Source organism: Pseudoliparis swirei, chromosome 7 (genome assembly GCF_029220125.1).
Source record: "Pseudoliparis swirei isolate HS2019 ecotype Mariana Trench chromosome 7, NWPU_hadal_v1, whole genome shotgun sequence".
NCBI classification, from domain to species: domain Eukaryota; kingdom Metazoa; phylum Chordata; class Actinopteri; order Perciformes; family Liparidae; genus Pseudoliparis; species Pseudoliparis swirei.
Genome location: NC_079394.1, coordinates 24,608,328 through 24,632,458, shown reverse-complemented (window position 1 = coordinate 24,632,458; position 24,131 = coordinate 24,608,328). Strand labels below are relative to the sequence as shown.

Below are 24,131 nucleotides of genomic sequence, written 5' to 3'. Positions count from 1 at the left end.
CATAGATGTATATATATATATAAACAAGCTAGAGTACAAATGCATTCTGTTCATATGGTCCATCAGGTTTCCTTGGTGCCAATCATCAGTGGACGACACCGCTTTTGGTACCATAAATTCGAGGCGGAGTGAGGGGTCTTTCATTTCCAGCACCTCTCGAGTACAGATCAGGCGAGGAGTCGTATAAAACCCAATCAGACTCGACAGGACGTTGACGCAAACGTAACTACGGAATTTGCATCCCGTTGTGGTCGTCATACAATTAAAATAATCAAAACAAAAATGTATTACCGTTCACATCCACTAACCTTGAATTATATGGCAGTCTTACAATATATATATATATATATTTAAACAGTGTGTCTATTTTTTTTTTTTTTTACACCATCCCCCTCCTTTGAAGATATTTCCTCCTTTTCCTTTCAGGGAATGTGTGACTGATACTATGTCACATCCCCTTTTTGAGGGGCCCACATTCTTTCCTTATGAAAGCAGACGCTGTCATACGTAAACTACATATCCCGCAGTGCTCCTCATAACTCCTCCGGTCCGGATCTCTGTGATTTTTGGCGCTGAGCTGCAGGAGAGACCGACCACAAGGCCGAGGACTAGAAGAAGAAAAAGAAAGCTGGGTGCTTTTGTTAAACCGGAGAAAGAGGGAGCTAGAGCTTATTAAGAAGAAGACTTGCACGTAGTGGGAGGGCGGTGAGGATTGAACAGACGTCTATCAGTAGCGGGGTTTCGACTAAACGCTCCCGTCCCTGACACAGAAGAAGAGCCAAGCTCCGGGATTGGGCAGCGACCAAGAGCGGAACAGCCCCCTCCTCCCCTCGGTTCACAATTGCGTTAAAACGAGAAAGGGGGGGAAAAGGCCTGAGCTTTATCTATATAACAGGATATATTTGTGATTTCTCCCCCCATCCTTCTTATATATTACACGAGGACCCGTTGCTGGCTGGTGTATGTGTTTAGAATGGGACACGCTGAAGGTATTGATATTTTCTTACTATGCACATCTCTCTGCTCGGCATCGCTGCTGCTCCTCCGCTCTCCTCTTTAGCGATAAGCGTGTTTGCCATAGCCCGCTGCATGTTGTTGTCCCCCCCCCCCCCCCTCCACACACACACCTCGGCGTCTCCGTCCGCTCAGACCATTTTTTGGTGGACGAAACGAGCTTATGTTCGGCCACGTTCCTCGCCGAAAACGGCAGGCGACGGAGGTATAATCACGGCAGACAATTTGATTTAAAGGGGCAAAGGCAGCCATATTGGCGACGGAGCGTTAGCTTAGCCCCCCACCCCCACCCCCACCCCCACCTCCTCTCCTTTTCCATCTTTTTCAATGTGTGGTGCACACCAACGGATAAATAACCGTTAAAGGTTGTGTGTGTGCCGAAAGACCAATGGTGCCCCCCACTCCTCCACCGTGTAGTGGTTTTATAACTGCTGAAACGAGTCCATCTTTTTCCTCAAAAGACTAGCCCCCTTTTTGATGCTAGTTAGCTTCATGCTAACATCAGCGCAGAAAGCTATACGATCATACGGAACGGGTTTTCTTCTCTTTCTTGCTGACCAAGCAGTGGTTTATGTCACAGTTTTGAGTGAATATTAATGTTCCCCACTACACACACGGAGCCCACGCTAGTGACACGACCCTCCGCGGGGAGCTAGTGGTTGTTAGTTAACACCTTTTATGGGTGTTTACATCGCCGTTTTCCACCTTTGCCGACCGCCGGGCCGAGGAACCTCAGTCGGGGGAACGAGTCCATTCGCCGTCGACACTTTTTTAAATTTTTGCATATACCGGCTTAATTATTCCTAATATATATTTAAACAGTGTGAAGTGTTAGATTGGCGAAAGCGGGCGCAGGCTCCTTGTTTTGTTTCGTGATGGTAGGCCACCATGTGTTGGTGAAACAGCGAACGACCCCGTGAGGAGAGGCGCTTCACAGATGATTAACGGCTGTCAGAGAGGAAACTTCCTAATCACATCATCACGCTGCACGGCATTTGTTGTCTTTGTGTGTTTCTGGAGATACGTTTGAGATAACTGATGGCGAGTAATGTGTGCTGATAGTTTGACCACACAGGTCCTCTTATTGTCTCCTAACACCTGGTGAGTTTATCAGGGCGTTCGACTTGCAGATTTAACACATGGTTTAATCATTCGGTCTTATGGAAAAGAGAAATCCATCACAATTCCCCAAAGCCCAAGTAAGCATAACTACAACAGTCAACAACTTAAAGATAATTCAGTTTATCATCATTGAAAAATAAATCGCACAGTAACTTCATAAAGCATTAAAGATTACCTGTCAAGCAAAGCGTGGCACTTCTCTGGGGCCTCCAGGGTCCCCTTGGCTGGCAATTATTTTGTTTGCTCCACATGCAGATTTGTTTGCAAATATGCATCACGAAAGCACCAAATTAGCCAAAGTGGTAATAGCAGGTTATGTTTTTTCTTGAGAGGTGGGGGTTGGCCTCTCACTGGAGCGGTAAACAGATACATATGCATTGTGTCAGGCAAAATGTCACAGAGCTGCTTATGAGGCACATGCATACTGTATCCTAGTGCAGAACAATAAACACAAAATAAAAATGTATTTGCGATTTGTTTTGATCAGTATTGCAACTGCGTTATGATTTGCGATACCAGAGGAAGTGTTCGTTTTCACGTGAATGAGTCCAGTGGATAATTGTGTGGATCTGCACCAAACAAAGATGTTTCCTTAATTCTGTAGAATATGATGCTTGTGGACCAGGATGGTATTTCATCTTGAATGCTATTTTGAAAGACTTTTTGACTCCAACAAATATTGTGCCGTGCGCAATTTTGAAAGATGCGGTAAACCATATTGCAGTTCAGATTTAAATTGTGCATCCCGCATACTTGCATAGAAAGTATGTGTGTGTGTGGGGGTCAATAGGACTCATAGGGTCACGCAGATATGATGCCTGCAATATCAAGCTGTCATATGGTTTCCCGGGGCTTCTTACAGGTTAAATGAAGTGATCTTTGTGTATTAATTTTCCTAAATGCCGATGAAGATTTAATCAGAGCCTCTTAACTGCACACGTCTCTGTCTTCAGGTCCAGTCAAAGAAAAAGACAGTTAAGGATGCAGGAGCCCAACAATGGATTTCTCCTTCTCTTTCATGCAAGGGATCATGGGAAATACAATTCAGCAACCCCCTCAGCTCATTGACTCAGCCAATATCAGACAGGAAGGCACCTGCGACACCGGCAGTGACCCCGGCGAGGATGGTGGTCCCTCCTACGATGCTGCCCTGGATGCAGAGTTTTCTTACCCGCCGTCGGCCGCGGAGGACATGTCGCATGTCTCCAATGGCTATCCGCCCGGCCTGGGCATGTACGAGCCGCAGGCCAAGTTCTCCATGTACTCGCAGTTCCCCAACGGCTCGGCCAACGGCTACGGGGCCACCCGGAGCTACGGCGATCACAGCCTCATGCCGGGCGAGGGGACCGTCCTGAGGGGCCCCGGTCTGCAGGAGAGGCCTTTGTCTCCCGTGTCCCCACCTCTGCACCCGCACCTCCACCACCATCACCCCCATCTCCATCACCCCCATCACCACCTCCCCCTCCCCCACCCCCACCACCACCACGGCGCACACCACTTCCACTCGAACCCGAACCCGCCTCACATACAAACCCAGCTGCACCCGCAGAGTCCCCCGCCGGCACCGCTGCCGCCTCTGCAGCACCACCTGCCTCACACGCCTCACATCATGACCCACACTCTTCCCCCTCCTCCGCCGCTGATCCTGCCTTCCTCCAGTCCCCCGCCCTCCCTGGTCGACAGCACCCCTTCCTCTAAACCTCCCCACGGTCTGTCCAACACCACGGGCGGGGTGCTGAAGAAAACCAGCTCTCCAGAGATCAAGCTGAAGATCATAAAGACATATCAGAATGGGAAAGAGCTGTTTGAGTCTGCGCTGTGCGGAGACCTGCTGCAAGAGCTGCAGGTAACGTCTGCATGCACACAGACAGACACACACACACACATCTCACTGAAGACATCGCTGTCATATCCTTTAAAAAAAATCCATTTTACTCCAAACAAACGTTACCCTTGATTCGTTAATTGTGGATATGATCATTCATTTTAAAAACACTACTGTCTCAAACGAGTAGATTAACTGTTCAGCCATGTTATATTTTTTAATTGTTTCACATTTCTTCCATGGAAATGCATAGAAACAAAAGCACACCTTGCAGACGATGCTTATAAGGCAGTGTGTCTTGAACCACAGAAAGATGGCGTCACATACTAAATACAAGTCCATTTGGTCCCAATAATATTCAAGTGGAACCGTTCCACTGGGTGCAGCCTGCTTTTCTTTTACTCGTGGATCTCAGAGTTGTGATTTCAGCCGACACAGGGATCCATTTTTGAGCTGCCTTGTTATGCAAAAAAAGAAGAAAGTTGACATCTCATCACCGCTGCTTTGTTTTTCTATTCCTGCTCCTCAGAAGAACGAGACCACTCCGATGCAGCGCCGACACGAAAGGAAGAAGGAGAAGAGGAAAAAGAGCGCGCGACTGCAGGTGCAGGACCAGGATCATCAGGAGTTGGAAGAGAACCTGGAGCAGAACCTGGACCAGGACCAGGACCAGAGCCAAGCACAGGCAGGTACCACAGAGCAGGCGGAGGACGCCCACATCAAGTCGCCGCCGACAGAGACGTCCCCGGCCCAGACGGAGAAGCCTCAGAAGACCGTCATCAAAACTGAACCAAAGACGCCGAAGGCAAGTGTTGCAGCGGTTCCCCCTCGACAGCCGCTTTAAATTCTTTGCGCACACCGATCCCTGAAGCCGGCAGTGAGCAGTAGGTGACTCGCTCACGTTTCCTCGCTTTAGATCCCGAAGGTCCACCATCCGTCTGTGATCCAGGAGACGGGCTTCTGTAAGGAGTTTGTGATAGGAGATCTGGTGTGGTCCAAGGTGGGCACCTACCCCTGGTGGCCCTGCATGGTCTCCTCCGACCCGCAGATGAAGGTCCACACTCGCATCAACACCAGAGGTACAGGCACGGGGGGGTAAAACGAGTAACTGATCTTCCCGTTTCCTCCCACAAACATTTTGAAAGCTCAAGGATGTTAAAACGTCGCCGCTCGTCTTCCTCTCCGTGTCGCCCTGCAGGTCACAGGGAATACCACGTCCAGTTCTTCGGCAGCGTTGCCGAGCGAGCGTGGATCCACGAGAAGAGGATCGTCCTGTATCAGGGGAAGCAGCAGTATGAGGACCTTCAGGCTGAGACGCTGCGCAAGGCCTCGAACCCGGTGGAGAAACACAAAGTACGTACGGATGCATCTGGGAGGTGTTGTCAGGCTCATCCAGTATCTTCACAGATGTCAACTTTCAGTATTATGATTCCAGGAGTCCGTGGCTCTTATCGAACGTGTATAGAAAACAATTCATTTAAAAATTATAATTTCTTATAGAAACCAATCTCAAATTGCATGTTTTTAAAGAATTTAAGTCACAAATGTAACTTATTTTGAAATAATTATTAGAAGCTATTTAGCATTTTCTTTAGATATTTCTTAGTTACTGTATAAATGACTGAATTTTCTTTTACTTCACTTGTATTGCCAATTAGCTCATCCATTCAAAACAAAAAATAATATTTATAGTTTATTTTCCTATTTTCTCATGCATTCACTAAATAACTTGTCAATTTGAAATATTTCAGTCTTTTTGAGCCATTCGTATTCGATTAATATCATAAGGGTAATTTACGGTGAGTGTACGGCTGCAGTGAGACATCAAAATTGAATCTGTGTGAAAAGCAGTTAAATTAAGTTACTATTTATTTTAAAATGTACTTTCTCTTCTGAGCATTGAGCAAACTATGGAGATGACATTGTTTCTAAATGATCCCATGTATGTTTTTTGTTTCATTTTTGAACCGTCATGTATCGGTACATATTTGGGTAAGCCAATATTGATAACATCAGGTTCCATTCAGAAATAAAGTTAATCAGTTGTTTGGTATTTAATTTGTGTTTTTCTTCTCCAGCTTCTGAAGCCCATCGCTCAGCGGGAGCGTTCTCAGTGGGAAGTGGGCATCGGCCACGCCGAGGACGCCTTGGTGATGTCGCGGCAGGAGCGCATCGACAACTACACCTTCATCTACGTTGACCCCGACCCCATCGAAGGCCCGTCCAGCAAGAAACCCACCATGCGAGCCGAGAGGCAAAACCGGCGCTCCAGCGGCTCGGTCAGTAAGAAGGAGGAGGGGGCAGTGAAGTCGCCGGAGAGAGAGCAGCCGCCGCGACGGCTGATGCCGCGCAGGCAGTGCAGCATTTCGAACACGGACGACGGCGCCAACTCCCAGGCCGCACACGAAGAGAAGAGCCAGAGGGAGCAGCGTAAAGCCAGCTCCCCGAAGCCGAACGCCAGCGGCGACACGCGGCCCGAATCGCCGCCGCCGGTCCGGGCCTGGAAGACGGCGGCCGCCAGGAAGCTGCTGCCTCTCTCCATCACCATGAAGAGGCTCAACGTGGAGATCACAAAGTGCGACTGGCCTCTGCTGCAGAAAAAAGCTGCGCCGTCTCCGAAAAAAGAACCGGAGGAGGAAGAGGAGGAGGAGGAAGAAGAGGAAGAAGAAGAGGAAAAAGAGGAGAGAGTGGCCAGGGACGTGAGGGAGGCCCGGCAGCCCGACCTGGGGTACTGCTCGCCCGAGGACAGCAGAGCTAAACCCGAGCCCAGTCCAGAGGAGGAGGAGGAAGATGGGGATGGGGATGAGGGAGAGGGAGAGGTGGAAGAAGAGGGGGAGGAGAGGAGAGGGTCCCCCGCGAGTCGGAGGAGTGAGGAGAGGGATGCAGCAGACCTCCTCTCCCGGATCACACCACAGCAGTCCACACGGTAATACACCGACACGCAGGGTGCGTTCTGACGAATATTCGACATGTCGGTCAGGTCGATATGAGATTTTTTTTCTTTTCTTTTCTGTGTTTTCTAGCTTCTCAGGAGAGGAAGCTGCAGCGGCGGTCAGTCCGGAGCAGGTCGGAGTCAGAGAGAGGCAACGATCCCATCCCGAAGAAGAAAACTAAAAAAGAACAGGTATCCATTGGTTCCTCTCAGAATAATAAAAAATAAGCACCGCACCATTTGTTGCATGTCATTTTTTTCCCCTCCCCACATTTCCTGCACACTCTTCTTCAACCATGTCAAACATAACATGAAAACACAATCTAATTAATATTTTTTATTTATTATTAAATTAATAATAATCAATAATTAATTAATTACAAGGGGTGTTTAACGCCCCCATTCAATGTTTATTAGGTGTTCTTTCGATAGTCAGTCAACAAAACAACAAGTTTTCAACACTTAAACTTGAAAACAATATTTAATATAATATTTTTTCTGGTTTTTTTTGAATTGCTAAAATTGAAACCCACCCAAAAATATGTTAGTAAAATAATAGGTACAGGAGGGTGAAGGGTTGAATCGGGTCAAAAATGAAAATATTGAGGGGAGGGTGTAATATTGATTCGGGTCAAAATGACCCTAAGGCAACACAAGGGTTAAAGGGGGTGTATTTCAGGTACCGATGAGCCAATGAAATATACAATCCGCAAACATTGGTTGAAGGAACATATTCACAACTTTTAAGGCTTGTCTGAGGCTCTACGTGTCACACAATGGGCAGGTATAATAACAAGGGTGGATTTTACGACACTGGGAAGCTGTTACGGCAGCAATATAGTTTGTTCCACTCCTCAGGTAAACGGCGGTATTAATGTATTATTAATCTTTCAACATATGTCACGTCCTTGTGAGGAAGTCTATATGACCGGGGCTTCAATATTTGATGTAGTGTTAATGTCGGCTTGAACTTGACCTTAGTGCCGAAGTCATCCAAACTCACCTTCTGCTACCTGAATAAGAGCACCACGATGACCTCAACCTCCTCGTTTCACCCCCCCCCCCCACAGGCTGAGATGGCTCCTGAGACCACGCTGAGGACCGGCTCACAGAAAGGTAGGGCATCGGTCTGTCACGGCTGCTTTTTGAAACCTCTGCTGTGAGAACTCCTGAGACTTGAAATAAAATGTGAAAATCGTCTTTTTTGTTGTCATTTTCTTTCGCGGTCCTCCAGGAGCCAGTGAGATCTCAGACGCCTGCAAGCCCCTGAAGAAGCGAAGCAGAGCGTCGACGGACGTGGAGATGGCTTCTTCTCAGTACAGAGACACCTCCGACTCCGACTCTAGAGGCCTCAACGACACACAGGTAGACGCACCACGAGGGAGATACTCCAACATCAATAAACATACATCCACATGCAGAAGTCAGAATTCAACAGGTGCTATTGGCTTCAAAATATTTATGAGTAAACCAGGGGTGGGCAAACTTTTTGACCTGCGGGCCACAATCAGTTCTAAAATGTGACAGAGGGGCCGGGCCAGGAGCATTTGGACACGCAATGTAATTTATTAAACCTGGAGATTGCGTCTGTTTTTTATACATTTCAATTTAAGGTGCAAAGTTAAAGTAATCAACATTTACTGGAAAGAGATCAATGGAATCACTTTCAACATTCAAAAAAATTATTACCCAACGAAATACTCAAGCTCAATAATTTCTAATTGTTTTAAACCCCGCAAAATAATGGACGGATTGTCCTGAGAGATAGACTGTATTAAATATCCTGCCTGCAGCAGAAACTAGAAAGGGGTCTTTAAAGTGAGGGCGATGTGCGCCGTCATCTGGTCAGCATGTGTATGCACCCGTCACAAACAGACTGACAGCGCTTTACTCGAGAAAATATAAAGCTGACAATTGAAGTTCGATTTTTAAAAATTATTCATATCTCTTCTGAAAACACACCTTTACTCATGTGGACCAACTGTTTGTGTTTGAAATTGGTTTACCAAAGGTCATAGGTTCACAAAAGCAGTGACATATCTGAATACAATGCTAGATACATGTAATTGCACCTGTTCATCCTGGAGAGGGATCCTCCTCTGTTCTCTCCTGAAGGTTTCTTCCTTTTTTACCCCCTGAAGGGTTATTTGGGAGTTGTTCCTGATCCGATGTGAGGTCAAAGGTCAGGGATGTCTATATGTACAGATTGTAAAGCACTCCGAGACAAATTTGTAATTTGTGAAATTGGGCTCTACAAATAAACTGAATTGAATTATTCACGTTTTTTTAGTAAAAATGATGTGGTCTGTCACACATTCACCAAAATGATAAAGATGGGACTGAGAAATGACTTCATATTGCAGATAAAGTTTCATGGGGTGTGTGCAAATAAAAAATGACCATTAAATTTTTTTTATATATAAATATGTATTGTACATAAAAATAAAAAATCTACATTATATACATGTTGAGAAATAGAAAACAGAACACAACTATTGACAGACTATTTACAATATGGCTTCACTATAATAACATCATGTCATCGTGTCACGAGACCTCTCTGCTGGCCGGGCAGGTGGAGCTGCAGGCGCTGGTGAATCCTCTCTGTAAAATACAAGACTAGTCAGCAACGCGCACAAGTTACGGACACCGGGACGGACACCGTGACACGTAACGTGTAGTAAAGACTCTTACCCGGTCCAAGTGGCTCTCTTCTGGCTGCGTGTTCCTCCTCGTGGCTTTGCAGCTCCTCCCGAGGCTCCGCGCTGCTCGCCATAATCACTGCGGCTGTTTCTAAATGAGCCTCACCTGTGTGGTGGTTTGTGATTTACTGAGTGTTCATTGGTTGTTTTTTTCGCAAAATGTTGACAGACAAACGGATTGACAAATCATGGTGAAGGGTTTTGTGTGACGAGTACTTTCCGCGCCAACGCACACCGGAAGTAAACAAAGTCGCGATTTGGACAAGTTCGGCGGGCCGGATTAAAAAGCCTAACGGGCCGGATGTGGCCCGCGGGCCGTAGTTTGCCCATGTCTGGTCTAAACTGTACATGACATTTAGCTGACGCTGTTATCCAAAACAACTTATGTTACATTCATACACCGTAGACACAGCTACAGAAGCAACTCAGGGTTAAGTGTCTTGCTCAAGGACACATCGACTAGGGCGGGGATTGAACCTCCAACCGCCTTGATTGGAAGACAGACCGGCTACCCACTGACTTTTAGTCACGTGATCATCATCGTCTCTGTTTTGCCTGTTTGCACATTTCTTTCCTTCATTTTCAGCGTCGGTTTCTTTTTTACACAACTCGGCCAAACTTGAATAAGCAGAAGCATTTCATTCTAATTTGTGGTTCAAGGTTTTTATTGTTTCCAGCTATTTAAATATTAATATCTTAGAGTGCTTTTTTATTTATGTTTGTGATCTGAATAATTCTGGGTTCTGGACAAAATGACAGTTGATCAGGGGCTCTTGAAACTCGCTCTTCTTTTCCTCGACACCTTTTAGTAGTCTAGTTGTTCACGCACTTTAAAGAGCCGACGGTCCACATGTGACCACGTCTCACAAAACACGCTCTCCCCGTCTCCACCTCGCAGGGTTTATTCGGGAAGAGTCTCGATAGTCCAGCGGCAGCTGACGCAGACGCCTCCGACACCCAGTCCGTGGACTCCGGCTTGTCCCGTCAGGACGGCAGCACCGGCAAGAGAGACACCGTCTGCCAGGTCAGCGCTGCTCGCCATCCGCCATGTCTGTCTGTCTGTAAGTGAGCATTGATTAACACGAGCCGTCTCTCTCCGCGTTGTTTCTGTGCGTAGGTCTGCGAGCTGTACGGAGAGGGCCTGGCGGTGTGTGAAGGCGACTGCCGTCGGCAGTTTCACCTGGACTGCCTCGGCCTGACTTCGCTGCCCGAAGGCCGCTACACCTGCCTGGAATGCAGAAATGGTGAGCGAATAAATTAAAAAAAACGCAATCTTCACTGTCACATCTGTTGCGTTTGGCTCTATGCGTTCACCGTCTCTCGCTCTCTCTCTCTCTTCCCCCCCACCCAGGCAATCATACTTGTTTCAGCTGTAAAACGGCAGGCCGGGAGGTGACGCGCTGCTCCGTGTCCGGGTGCGGTTGCTTCTACCACGAAGAGTGCGTCCGCAAGCTGCCGGGCACAACCGGCGGTTCGGACAGAGGCTTCAGCTGCCCCCAGCACAGCTGCTCCACCTGCTGCCTGGAGAGAGACCTGCAGCGGGCCAGCAACGGTAAAGCAGCCTCGGCTTTGTTTCCAAGCTCCTCTGAGTTCCTCTTTTGAGTGGAAGCTGTGGGGAAATGAGCTACGTCAGAAAAGTGCTGGAAAAACAAAACTTTCGGGCTTCTCCCTGATGTTATTGACCAATAGCAAAAAGAAAGAAACTTCTTTTTTTTTAAACCCGTGCAAGGGGTAAAGCTGTACCCTGTTAGAACATGTGGGAGAGATGAGAAGCGCAAGAGGAATAACATAGTGGGCTTTTCGAGAGGTAAATCTGATTGAGCAAGAGATGACTTACAAAATAAAGTAATGTTCCTGAAATGTATTTTCTGATGATGGTGCATGAATGTTTGCTAAAATATCTGCCATAAAAAAGGGGAAGAGATGTTTGCACACAGAGATATCTGGTGGTTTAAGTATGACCCACAGACCACAGAAAAACCACGCCTAGAAAGAGTCACATTGTGAAACCAACGCCTACAATTTGTACCTTTTTATTTGACACAAGGCAGGATTAGTGCAGTCGGTCTGTACGGGCGGTGTGTGGGTTCATCTTTACACGGTGATGGAGAGGTATTTATTCATTTTTCCTGAAAACCTTTCAGGGCCTTAAATAAACATCCTTCAGCGAATCCTGTGTTACTGTATAATTTAAATGGACTCCGTGTTTTAGGCAGTGAGAGACAGACATTTCCTCTCTGAGCGTTTTAAGAATGTTTCAGTTTAAATACCAGTTTTTAGGCTCCCTAAATGTTTCATTATTTAATTATTTCCCACAAATTGCCACAATGTAAGCGTAGCATCCATGAACAAATTCATGGCTGTGTAGCGGAACACGTCACAACCCTCGAGACTGATCCTGTGAATGTTTAATGTCGGATTATGTAGCACGGGGGGGAAATTAAATTTTAATAGCCGAGGACTTGATTGTTTCAGCCACCAGAGAGCGCACCAAGTGGTCGTATTTCATCCTTCTGAATCTCTTTTTTAATTACAGCTGAAACCTGTAAAGGAGTCTGACCTAATTTATTATACAAACTCTGCAGCGATGGGGAGTTTAGCTACATTACAGCTACTTGACTGTCCCCCCTCCCCCTCCTCCTGCAGGCCGCCTGATGCGCTGCATCCGCTGTCCGGTGGCCTATCACACGGGGGACAGCTGTGTGGCGGCGGGCAGCGTGGCGCTCACCCATCACATCATGATCTGCAGCAGCCACGGCGGCTCCAAGCGGAACGGCCTCCTCAGCTCCCCCATCAACGTGGGCTGGTGCTTCCTGTGTGCCAGAGGTACGCTCTCACCGCAGTCTCCCGAAGCCGTGTTAATTAATGAATTATTTTTAAATAATGATATTTCACATTCTGGGCTATCTTAATATCGCCACGATCGGCAAAATCAGTTCCTCTGTGTTTCCCGTTGGAGCATCAATAGGACGTGATCGTCCTCCATGAATGTCATCTTTTCTTCTTCAGGAATACAACCTTTTCTATTACTTACAAAAAAATAGAAATAAAGTCCCAACGGCAGTAACATCTAATGAGTGAAACCGGAAACCTCATAAACATTGTGAAGCTCATTTACATCCTTTAATATTACATGTTTAATGAAATGTAATGTTTGTTTTCCATCACGATACTAACACTATGAATGATCCAGGCTGTGACAATGCACTCTGCTTAGACCACCCACCTGTCCCCCTGGGGGGGGGGGGGGGGGGGGCGAGTGAGAACACACAGGACTCGCCCAATTTAGAGCTGATGTGTTTTTTTTTTACCTGTCCAAGTTGAGTGCACTGTTGTGTGTGTGTTGGGGGGGGGGGGTGGGAGAGAGTGTTTGCTCTTTCTCGTGAACTTTGGGGTCATTTGGAGTTTTGACTGCGGCTCACCCCCGTCTCTTCCTGTGTGTCTTGTGTAGGACTGTTAGTGCAAGACCTTACTGACACCATATTAAGTTCATATGCCTATAAGTCCCACTACCTTCTGACTGAGTCAAATCGTGCTGAGTTGAAATTACCTATGATTCCCTCTCCTTCGTCAGCTACCAAAAAGAATGTTGGGAAAGGTAACTGAACCGCTTTTCTCTTTCTCCTTGTGTCCCACTGGTCTGTGTCTGTGTCGTGCCTGCTCCCCCTCCCCCGCCCCCACACTTTGGTTTTTCTTGTGGGCATCTTTCATTTCAAAGCCTTGAGGTGCAAAGTTAATTCACTGGTGAAAAGAAGAAGAGAAAATGCAGTTAATTTCAATGCAGAGTGGTGCAAAGTAACTTCAGCCAAGTATCCCTAACACATTAACAGAAAGCAATCGGCCTCATGCAAGAACACTTTCATTTTAATTCGTATTTTTATTCCAAACCTCTTTTCTGGGGCGTATGAGACGTCGGATTTACCAACCGGAGCTCGATGTGCGTCGACGCTTTTGCACAGCAGACGTTTTGACTTACGATAGGAAAAGCACGGTGTAAATAACTAAATTAATCTAATTCAGCTGCAGCTATTTACACCTGGGCTTCTCCCACTATGACGAGTTAAAACCTGAATGCAAAATATACCTTTTTAATGGTTTAATTCGAGAGTGAAGAGATAACCTGTGGCAGACGAACAAAGTTCAGACTATTATTGAGCTGACGGCAATGTGTCGTCAGAGCAGCGCTGACTGATGGAGAAATTAAGAAGATGTGATAAAAAAACATGTTCTTCCTGTGGCCGGGCCTTCCTCTGCAGGTGGAATTGGTCACATGTGAGGAAGCACCAATATTCAATTTAATTTCTCAGTTTTTATACTTCTTAGTTTATTTTCTGGAATTACAATAAATAAATACAACTTTATTTGTAATTCTTATGAAGATAATATTCACATTTTTCTTTTCATAATTTTTTAAAACCAAATTGCAGGTTGCTGATTTTTTTAATTTAATAGTAAAGGACAATGCTACGTAGTTATTTGTTATGTTTAGTTCTACAAAGGCAAGAAAGCACTTTTCAAACACTGGTATCGGGACTTAGTATCAGCCAATGCCAAAAAGTCACGTGACAACAGACTCCGCCTCTCTCTGTTGGTCCAATGGGATGTCCCGTCGGAGAAGAACCTTCAGTTAGGAATTTGTTTCGCAGCGTAGTTTTTATTTTTCTTCTGAGGTTGGGAATGAAACTACATATTCAAAGAAGAAATAGTTTGACCTGAGATTGGATGCTAACAAATAAATGACATGACGTCACAGAGATGGATGAGAGATCTTTATCCAACAGAATTTTAAAAAAAGTTGTTAGTCTTTTTATAAATTTTTATTTAGTAATTACGATTAACATCTTTTTTTTATTTTTATTATCATAAATTTTGAAAGGGGAGTAGTTTCCTATTCCTCCCGTGGAGAAAGAGCAGACCAACTGTAACAAGATTTTTAGTTTGTGCCCAGGAAGAAGTTACAAGTTTCCTAATTGACTTGAACGCGTCATGCAGGAACAGGATCTTGTTTGCGTGGTTCTTGCACGAGGCCCATTGTGAGATTATTTAGCGCCGCGCATGAACAATCAGTTTGATTTTTTTATTGAAGCTGTTCATGAACAAGTTAAATCAAACATTCTCTAAACTTTTCAACAAATATAATATCTTTGCGAGGGGAGAAATGGGAACCAAACCTCCAGTACTTACCGACTGTATGACGCTGTGGATTAGTTACTGTCTGTGGTTTGTGGGGCTGAACGCTGCTGGAGGACACATTGCTTCTCTGCTTCAGCACTCTGGGCTTTCTTTTTTTAATTTCTATTTTTAATATTATTATTTTGAAGGCCTCACACCTTTTTAATGCTGACTGCAACTAAGTAGTTATTTTTTTATTTTTTCGACTGAAATTCTCAGACGAAACCAAATTCTGCTCAACCTCATTTTCTCGAGCGTCGACCTGCCTTGGATGGAATATAATCTCAATCTGGACGAGACCTGCTCATGAATAGTGAGATTACTCTCTTCCAAAGTTGCGTCAAGCGGTTTCACAAATTTATAAATTGTAAAAATCCACGATTCCATGCAAGCTGGTCTGTGCAGGATGAGTATGTGTGATGGGGAACATTTGCTTTACTAGCAGGACTGCATGCCTGCTTTTTAAGTATAACCCTGACTCAATGTTAACTCGCTGGCTGACTTTAATTTTTTTATTCCTGTGCTGCCGCATGTTATTTCCCTTTAGACTGGTCTTGGTACTTTGCTCTGAATCTGATTGCCAGACATGCTGAAACTAAACTGAGCTGAGAACACACACACACACACACACACAAAAGCTCCTGGCATTCATTTGTTTAAATTTCAGAATAATGCACAGTTTGAATTACAATAGCTTTATAGATGCACATATTTTCCCGACATCAATAATATTTTCATATCGTACAGAATTCTTTCTCAGGCTTGTCTGCAAATGAGATTCAGAGTTTGTCCAGGTTTTAAGGTGCATCACCTAATCATACACTCCTCCTCTCTTTGCATACCCAATTCCCCACAATGCATGCACACACACACACACCTACACTTAAAAACACACACACATACACACACATACATACATGCATACATCTTCCAAATGTAGGAGGCAAGTTGCTGTGCTGCGACACTTGCCCGGCTTCCTTCCACCCGGAGTGTCTGGAGATGGAGACGCCGGCGGGGGCGTGGTCCTGCAGCGACTGCAGGGCGGGGAAGAAACCGCACTACAAACAGATTGTCTGGGTCAAACTGGGCAACTACAGGTACGGCACCGGGCGCAGGACTGCTGTGGGGTGGAGCAAAGTAAATATGTATCTATAGTTGTATATCCAAAAGGCCTCAAACATAACGGCATGATTTATTTTAATGGATCTCTGTATCGTAGAGTATTTCTACCAAAATAGCGACAATCTTTTGAAACAGTTTGTGTACTTTTAGAGCCTGACTGATTCCGGATTATTGAAGCCGATATTTGAGATATTATTTAAACATAAATTTGAGCTGAGACGATTAGTCAGTTAATCGGTTTGCCAATTGACAGAAAAATTATATACAACTATATTTGTAAATCAATTCATCATTCTATTGAGCTGCTAATTGTGCCATCATTAAGTATTTTGCACCAAGAAAATAATATATTTGGTTCAAGTGTGATTCATAATAACTGTAGAATACTTGTTTTAATGTTGTTGTTTTTTCCTCGTCCCACTCCCCTCGCAGGTGGTGGCCAGCGGAGATCTGCAACCCTCGCCTGGTGCCGTCCAACATTCAGAGCCTCCGCCACGACGTCGGCGACTTCCCCGTCTTCTTCTTTGGCTCCCACGACTACTACTGGATCAACCAGGGCCGCGTCTTCCCTTACCTGGAGAACGACAAGAACTTTGTCTCGGGTCAGATCAACATCAACAAAACGTTCAAGAAAGGTAATCCCCCCCCCATCCATCTTTTTAGACAAATAGACAAAACTGCTGTGATTCTCATCCTTAATCAAGGATGACTGAGATCTTGTTGGTGTGTTTCAGCTCTGGAAGAAGCGGCCCGGCGGTTTCATGAGCTCAAGGCACAGAGGGAGAGCAGGGAGGCTCTGGAGCAGGAACGCAGCTCTCGCAAACCTCCGCCCTACAAGTTAATCAAGGTGATTTTAAGTTCCCCGCTTCACACAAATAACCCTACAGTTGTATATGTTCTGTGTTTTTCATTTCTGCTTTTGTCGTCTTCTTGCATCAGTCCAACAAACCTGTGGGGAAAGTGCAGATGCACGTAGCTGACTTGTCGGAGATCCCACGATGCAACTGCAGACCAGCAGACGAGCACCCGTGCAGCCTCCACTCTCAGTGTCTGAACCGCATGTTGCAGTACGAGTGTCACCCTCAGGTCTGAGCACATGCTTGTTATTTAACTTCAAAACCAGCGCGACAGCCCTCTGAAGTACTCACTTACTTACCTTTTTATTTGTGTTGCCGTCGTCAGGTGTGTCCTGCAGGAGACATCTGTGAGAACCAGGGTTTCTCCAAGCGGCTGTCTGCGGAGACGGAGGTGATCAAGACTGACGGCCGCGGCTGGGGCCTCAGGACCAACCAGGCACTCCGGAAGGTGGGCGTCGCCTTTTACATTTTTTTAATGTCTTATTATTTATATGTATTAGTATTTATTGTTTATTATTTATAATTTATTATTGTTTATTGATATTATTTATTTATTATAATAATTTTTTTTTATTATGTATTATTTATTATTATTTACGTATTTAGTCATCTTATTTCCATTTGCAACAAAAGGTGAAAAATGTGTTTCTAAATAATTTTTTACATTTGAAAGCAGAAACGTGTCATTGAAGTGCAACGTGGGCCCAAAGAAAGAATCCATCATTTCAGTAGTTTTGATGTGTCAGTGAACGATGCTCATCCAAACCAACCTCGAGCCAATGTCTCGCTTGTTCTTTAGTCTGATGAGTCTGATCACTAGGAAGCAGGAGATGTGAAGTGTAGGAGGAGATGAAGGTCTCAGCATGTTATGGCCTTCACATCACTGGATATCTTTCCAGCCACAAAAACACTGCTGTGGTTTTTCCCCTATGACGACTGCACTTGTAGTCAAATAATTCAGATTTGGACATCGCCTCCAGCCCTTCTCGCTCATTGCAAGTCATTCTGAAACGGGGCGTCGCTTGTTCTCTCCTCCAGGGCGACTTTGTGACCGAGTACGTGGGAGAGGTGATCGACTCGGAGGAGTGCCAGCAGCGGATCAAACGCGCCCACGAGAACCACGTGAACAACTTCTACATGCTCACGCTCACCAAGGTAGGACGCCGGTGACGAGGGTCGTCGTCGGTTGGCTTTCTTTCCCCGCCAACCAAACGTTGTCCACATTTTTTTTTTCCCGTCTCTCCTCGCAGGACCGCGTGATCGACGCCGGGCCGAAGGGGAACTCGTCTCGCTTCATGAACCACAGCTGCAGCCCGAACTGTGAAACCCAGAAGTGGACGGTAAACGGGGACGTCCGCATCGGACTCTTCGCCCTCTTTGACATCGAGGCCGGTGAGTTTCCGGCGCGTGACTTCTGCTTGCGTCCCTCTCTCACCACGGCGCTCCCGGAGCTATTCGTGTAATCTCGTCTCTGGTGTTCCCGCAGACACGGAGCTGACGTTCAACTACAACCTGCACTGCGTGGGCAACCGGAAGTCGTCCTGCCAGTGCGGATCAGACAACTGCTCTGGATTCCTCGGGGTGCAGCCGACGGTGAGGGCGACGACCTCTCGTTTCCACGCGTCCCACCCTGGCTTTTTGTAGCCGTGTTTGATACCGGTTTTCCTACGATGTTTCCTCCAGAGCGCTGTGGTGATGGAGAAGGAGGAGAAGGCCAGGAACGCCAGGCTGAAGCCAAAGAAGCGGAAGCTGCGGCCGGAGGGCAAGCACACGCACGAGTACTTCTGCTTCTGCTGCGGAGAGGGAGGCGAGCTGGTGATGTGCGACAGGAAGGAGTGTCCGAAGGCGTACCACCTGCTGTGTCTCAACCTCACCAAGCCGCCATACGGTAACCACGCACTGAGCGCTCGGGACGCCGTGATGTCGACATCCTCATCTGATGACGATCTCATCTGATTTCAACAGCCCGACAAACCTGTTGGGAGGTTGAACTGAATGTGGTGTTTCAGTGGTCTGATCATGTGACATTGTGGACACACACACACGCACACCAACACACACACAGTCAAATTAAATTAAAAATAGATATAGAAATGCCAGTGTGTCACAGAAGGAAGCAGAGATAAGAATTTGAGTAGTAACAAATATATTCTCTTCTTTTCTCCTCTCGATCTGTCCGCAGGGCGTTGGGAGTGTCCGTGGCACGACTGCAGCGTGTGCGGCGCCGCGGCCTCTTCCCTTTGCGACTTCTGCCCACGCTCCTTCTGCCGGGATCACGAGGCGGGAGCGCTCACCTCCTCCGCCCTAGAGGGCCGCCCATGCTGCTCTAGCCACGACCCCGTCAGCCTGTTGGGCTCGAACTCCGGCCCGACCCAGCCGCGCCGCTCCGCTCTGAGCCCCGCCGCCGTCAAGGAGGAGCCGGAGGAGGAGGAGGAGGAGGAGGAGGAGGAGGAGGAGGCGGGCCACCCGGCTTCCGAATGACATCGCGGCTCCCCCTCAATACCTCATTCCCTGTAGCGTGCGCTCCCCTTTTGGCCTCCTGGGCTCCGATCGCCCGCTCCGACAAAAAGGGAATACGATGCTTTTTCTTTTTGACGAGCGCCACGAGACGCCGACAAACGCCTCGCCGCTGGCGGTCGCGAGAGCAGAGCGGCCGGAGTGCCGGCAGGGGGAAGCGACGAGGCGTCATTGTGCGCCGCCCCCCCCTCCTCTCTTTGCCACACACACACCACCACTAACACTCCACAGGCCAGAGCCCCACCTCATCATGTTTTGTTTTTTACCGCTGTGGAAATAGTAAGTGTCGTCACGTCGTCAGATACTTGGAACTTTGAGGGAGCTAACGAGTGAGGTGGAGGGAGAGGAGGGGAAAAGGAGGAGCTCTCCACCGCCACGCTGCTCCTCTCCTGATGACAGGAAACGAGCCGGCCTTCCTCCTCCTCCTCCTCCTCCTCGAGATGTGATCGGATGCATCTCTTCTATAAAAAAAAAAAGAAGGAAAGAATAAAAAACAAAAAGGGAGTGGGGGGGGGTGACCAATTTTTGTGCAATTCTTTTCAGGACCACACTACATTCCAACCTTCCTTCGACATGGTTTTGAAATATACTTATGGGTATAGATGAATATAATTATATACAGTATCTATGTTTGTTAATGTTTACAGACCGATTCTCTCACGTCATCTCAGTGAGCGGTGTATTACGTTTGTTTGTTTCGGTGTTAAGCATTGCGCAGACCTAGTGAACATAGTCCTATTAAGGTGACATATAATGGTATATAGCGTCATGGTAATGACATTACAGAAGTACTCGTGATCTTTCATATTGCCAGTCTCACTCGCCATTGTGTACATAAATCGGGTCATGATATTTGTAAATTACGTGAAGATCGGGAGGGGCGGAGCCTCACCTCTTTGGTTGTTCCTGGAAGAAGGAAACTCCTTTTTTTTTTTTTTATCAAGATCTGTTCCCACATTTTACTCCAATTGCTGTTCTTTGTATTGTAGACGGGGGGCTCAGCTTGTGATCACTGGTGCTGTCTTAAAAGTATTGTTGATCAGCCTTAAGTTTGACTCTGGCTGTAGTGACTACGGCCCAGACGCAGTCCGTTTCAGTAAAGTCGTGTACTGTGACCGCTTCTTCTTCACTTTGTTTTTTTGCCAAACTTTTCCTAAAAAAGCACTTTTCCACGGCTCGTCGCGACACTTAGCTAGAACACGCATATACAGAAATGTGTATATTAAAAGAACATAAGACAAGTGTTTCAAAAATGGATACCTCTTGTAGTAACGTCGGAATTATAACTGTATTCTTTTCTGTTGTCCTCTCGAGTTGCTGGGCGTTTTTTAATTTTTTATTTAAGTGTTTTTGGAGGTAGTGGCCTCAACGCGGCTGCTTTCTTTAGGCACAAGTAGAAATGACTGCCGGCCCGGCTTCGTATACAGAAAATAAGTCTGTAGTGTCCTCGAGACGCACTTCTGGAGGAGGACATCCTCGAGGCTGGGCTTCACGTAGAGGCGTCACGGTGCAACAACAGTCCAGTACGATGTACAAATACAAACTTCTGTACAGTGTTTTTAATCGCTCATCCGTCAAAGTCCAATTTTCTGTGTATTTATTGCACCACATTTTGAGACCAATTTCTTCTTTTTTTTCTCAAAACACCAGTGCAGTAATTTGTCTTCTCTCCACCATGGTGTACGTGAAATAGAAATGGAAAAGAAAAAAAACACGGGGAGTTTTACACGATATGTCTATTTAGTCATTGCATACGTTTTTATTTTTTTATTTTCACATTCGGTGTAATGATTCCACACTGGTGAACGCCGCTGCTCATCCACCTGTATCGTGACTCACTGTATTTGGCGTTTTAAAAGCAGTATGAAGCGGTTCAATATAGGAATGTAAAGTTTCAGTTCCACCTGAGGTTTTGTGCTTTTTGTTTGTTTACCCTGGACTCAAGGAAGTTTATCTGTAAACTCGCCTCCGCCTTTTTCTTGTGATTCTCTCCATCTTTACATCGTTTCTAAGTAGCCTGTTGTCTCTTTCGGCCTTTACAGGTGAGCTGCAGGGTAAAACTGTGCCAATTCCCCCAAATAACTTGAGATCTTTGAGCGCATTCAGTCAGTCTCCAGTTTATTCGGAACACTGAGTTGAAACCTGATGCAGTATACAACCGTCCTGCCGAGAAGGGCAGCCATTGAATGCAGAACGTTCTTCTGGGGTCACACTGCTCCTCGAGGGCGAAGCACTGAAGGAGAGTCACACGAAGCAAAACAACATGAGAGTGGAGCACTTTCAAATGCTAAACATACGCACATAAATGCATACATACCTAACACTTATTCATCTAGTACTTAAATACCTGTCGTTCAGAGGAGTTAATATTTCATCTGTGCTGCACACTCTTCTGCATTCAACAGCTGCTCTTCTTTTGTCACTCATGAAACTATTTTGGAAGTTTTTTTATATACACTCGTGGATTCCTGAAAAAAACAAACGACTACTTGATGATTTTCTTGCTGCTGTCTGATTTGCCAAACTCTTCACATTCAGAGACATGTTTTTGAGTTCAGCAGTAAGTATTTCGGTGTTCAGTATCAGGAAAGTGCATCTTTAAGTCACTTTTACTTCAAAAACTCAAACCGGTCTGCGTGTGCAAACTTGAATTTTCTTCATTTAAAAAAAAAGATTATTTATTGTATTTTTCTTTTCTTTTCTCCTTGACTCGTGTTTGCGGCTCAAGAGAAAATGTCTCTGGTTGTGATTACATAACTAGATTTAAAGCCTTTTACGGTTTTGTTTTATTTTCCTGTTTGGCTGAAACGCAAGATTCCGACATCACACACTGGTTTAACCCATTTCACTTAGAGAATCTCTTTAAATGCCCCTTTTCAGAGTTTTGTCTTTATTTATGTTACTTTTTGTTTGCATTTGATTGTTTGCACCCGCAGATCACATGATCATTGTGCCAGTTGGTCCTCTGCTGCCCCTCTGCGCTGACACGGCAGCAGTATTACGTCTGCCTCACTTAAGTGTCCCAGCGTGCGTCATCTCCTTCACTTAATTCTTTCTGATGGGTACGTGTCCTTCTGTTGGTTTCTTGTCATGGTAGGGCCCACATTTGTTATTCAAGAGACTGCATGTTTGCTCTCATTTAAGTGACCCTTTGATACGCCCCAGGAGGATTCTTTTTTTCTAAAGTCTCCAGGATTCATATCCTTTTTTTTTCTATATTTAGGATGGACCCCTCTGTATGTTCACGGGTATATTTCACTGTGACGTCTTTTGTTTTTTCGTGCAATGTCTCTTTTTAATTGACATGCTGTCCGAGCAGAAATAGTGTTTGAGTAAATTAATAAATACTTCACCGTCATAAGCACTCATCTCTTTCTTTCGTTTTTACTTGTGGTAAAAATGACTTGCAGTAACTCTAACTGGGGTCATATCTATCTCTCGGTGTTACTTCGATTAAAACGTGGATGAACACAAAATACCATGTTGATTACTTGTTCAACCTGTGACTGCATATTGTCGAAGAACTTGTAAATAGTTTGCATTGAACTTGCATAGAATCATCTTACTGTGGCGTGCTTCTTTTTTTCTTTTTTTTTTGCCTGTACAATTCTGCTTCTAAATGTGTGTGACTGTTGAGACGACACTCTTTTTGTACATGACTGTCTTTTTATTTGAGAATATTGATTCTGTCCTTTTTCATTCTAAAGTTGAGTTTGAAGAGTTCAGACATGCCTGAAGTTTGACTTTAATAAAGCTGTACTCTGTTTCGGTGAAAGGTTCTTGAACACAGTCAGTGTTTCATTTGAACACAAAAATGCATCACATTAATATATATATATAAGATGCATTTAAATGTTGCTTCCAAGAGTAGTACAAAATAAAGCCATTCATAATTATTACGTTAATGGTTAGGAGTTTACCTACATAAAAGTGGTGCCTATAGTTAGTGTAATATATGTTCTCCTAATGCATACCATTTAAAATAACACTTTTTTTCCCCGTGAAAATAAACATTCATTCATTCTAGATAAGTTGAGGTGGCTTTTGGCATCCACACGTCAAGACAGATACAATTACATACACAACCGTTTCCGGTTGATACAAAACTAAAGACTTCCCACATTTCCTTGCTGTCTTTGTATTCTCGGGTCAAATATCGTTAGTAGTAGTTTTTAGTTCAGTTATTAACTTCGATAAACTACAGAACTTATGGGAATCAAAAATAGACTATTTACAACTCCTTTTGTTAAAAAGCAAGCTTACTTATTAGTCTATGACGATTATACTATATTCTGACTCTTACGGTAAGTGTAAATACTAACTATGTAATTACATTAAGCCAAATAATGTAAATATGATTTATACCGAATATCCACAAAGAGCAAACACATTCGCCACAGTGATAAAAAAACATTTGATTTGTAACGTGAGTGAGATATTTACAAATAAATTGGAAGACCAATCAAAACAAATCCAATACTCTCTCAGTTTAAACTACCGACTAAAACAGTGTGGCACGGTCGAGATAACCCTAATCGAGCGAGAAAGTGGACCTTAATTTTGATGTATCTTTTTAAAATACTTTTACTTTGAAAATACCTCACCGGACGTAGATCAGGCGTCACCATCAGCTTCCCGCGCTGCTCATCTGCTCCTCCGGACATGGACGTCTCCAGCACCTTTGTTTGTCTGACAGGAGTTGGCAACACCCGGAAGTGAGGAATATTCAAGAAATAGGAGGGAGGGTGAGTGGAAAGAGACGGGGAAGAATCGGAGAATCACAAAAGAAAGACAAATAATGAATTAATTTTGGGTGAAAGTGAAGAAAAGGAAGAGCACGATGAAATCACATCATTGGAACAGTCTCA

The 24,131-nt window shown here is 45.3% G+C and overlaps 1 protein-coding gene across 1 annotated transcript; it reads left to right on the top strand.

Annotated features, from left to right (window-relative positions):
* The first annotated feature begins 545 nt into the window (after window positions 1-545).
* Window positions 546-23,042, top strand: nsd3 (nuclear receptor binding SET domain protein 3). Its single transcript, XM_056419425.1, is given in 25 exon segments — window positions 546-989; window positions 3,090-3,982; window positions 4,491-4,766; window positions 4,878-5,040; window positions 5,160-5,314; window positions 6,040-6,836; window positions 6,838-6,887; window positions 6,985-7,085; window positions 7,964-8,009; window positions 8,128-8,258; window positions 10,494-10,619; window positions 10,713-10,839; window positions 10,947-11,147; window positions 12,242-12,421; window positions 13,047-13,193; window positions 15,708-15,864; window positions 16,322-16,524; window positions 16,624-16,736; window positions 16,829-16,975; window positions 17,072-17,194; window positions 17,785-17,901; window positions 17,997-18,138; window positions 18,233-18,339; window positions 18,430-18,634; window positions 18,929-23,042. Coding segments are annotated over 24 exon segments (4,962 nt in total). The 5' UTR covers window positions 546-989; window positions 3,090-3,133; the 3' UTR covers window positions 19,228-23,042.
* The last annotated feature ends 1,089 nt before the right edge of the window (window positions 23,043-24,131 follow it).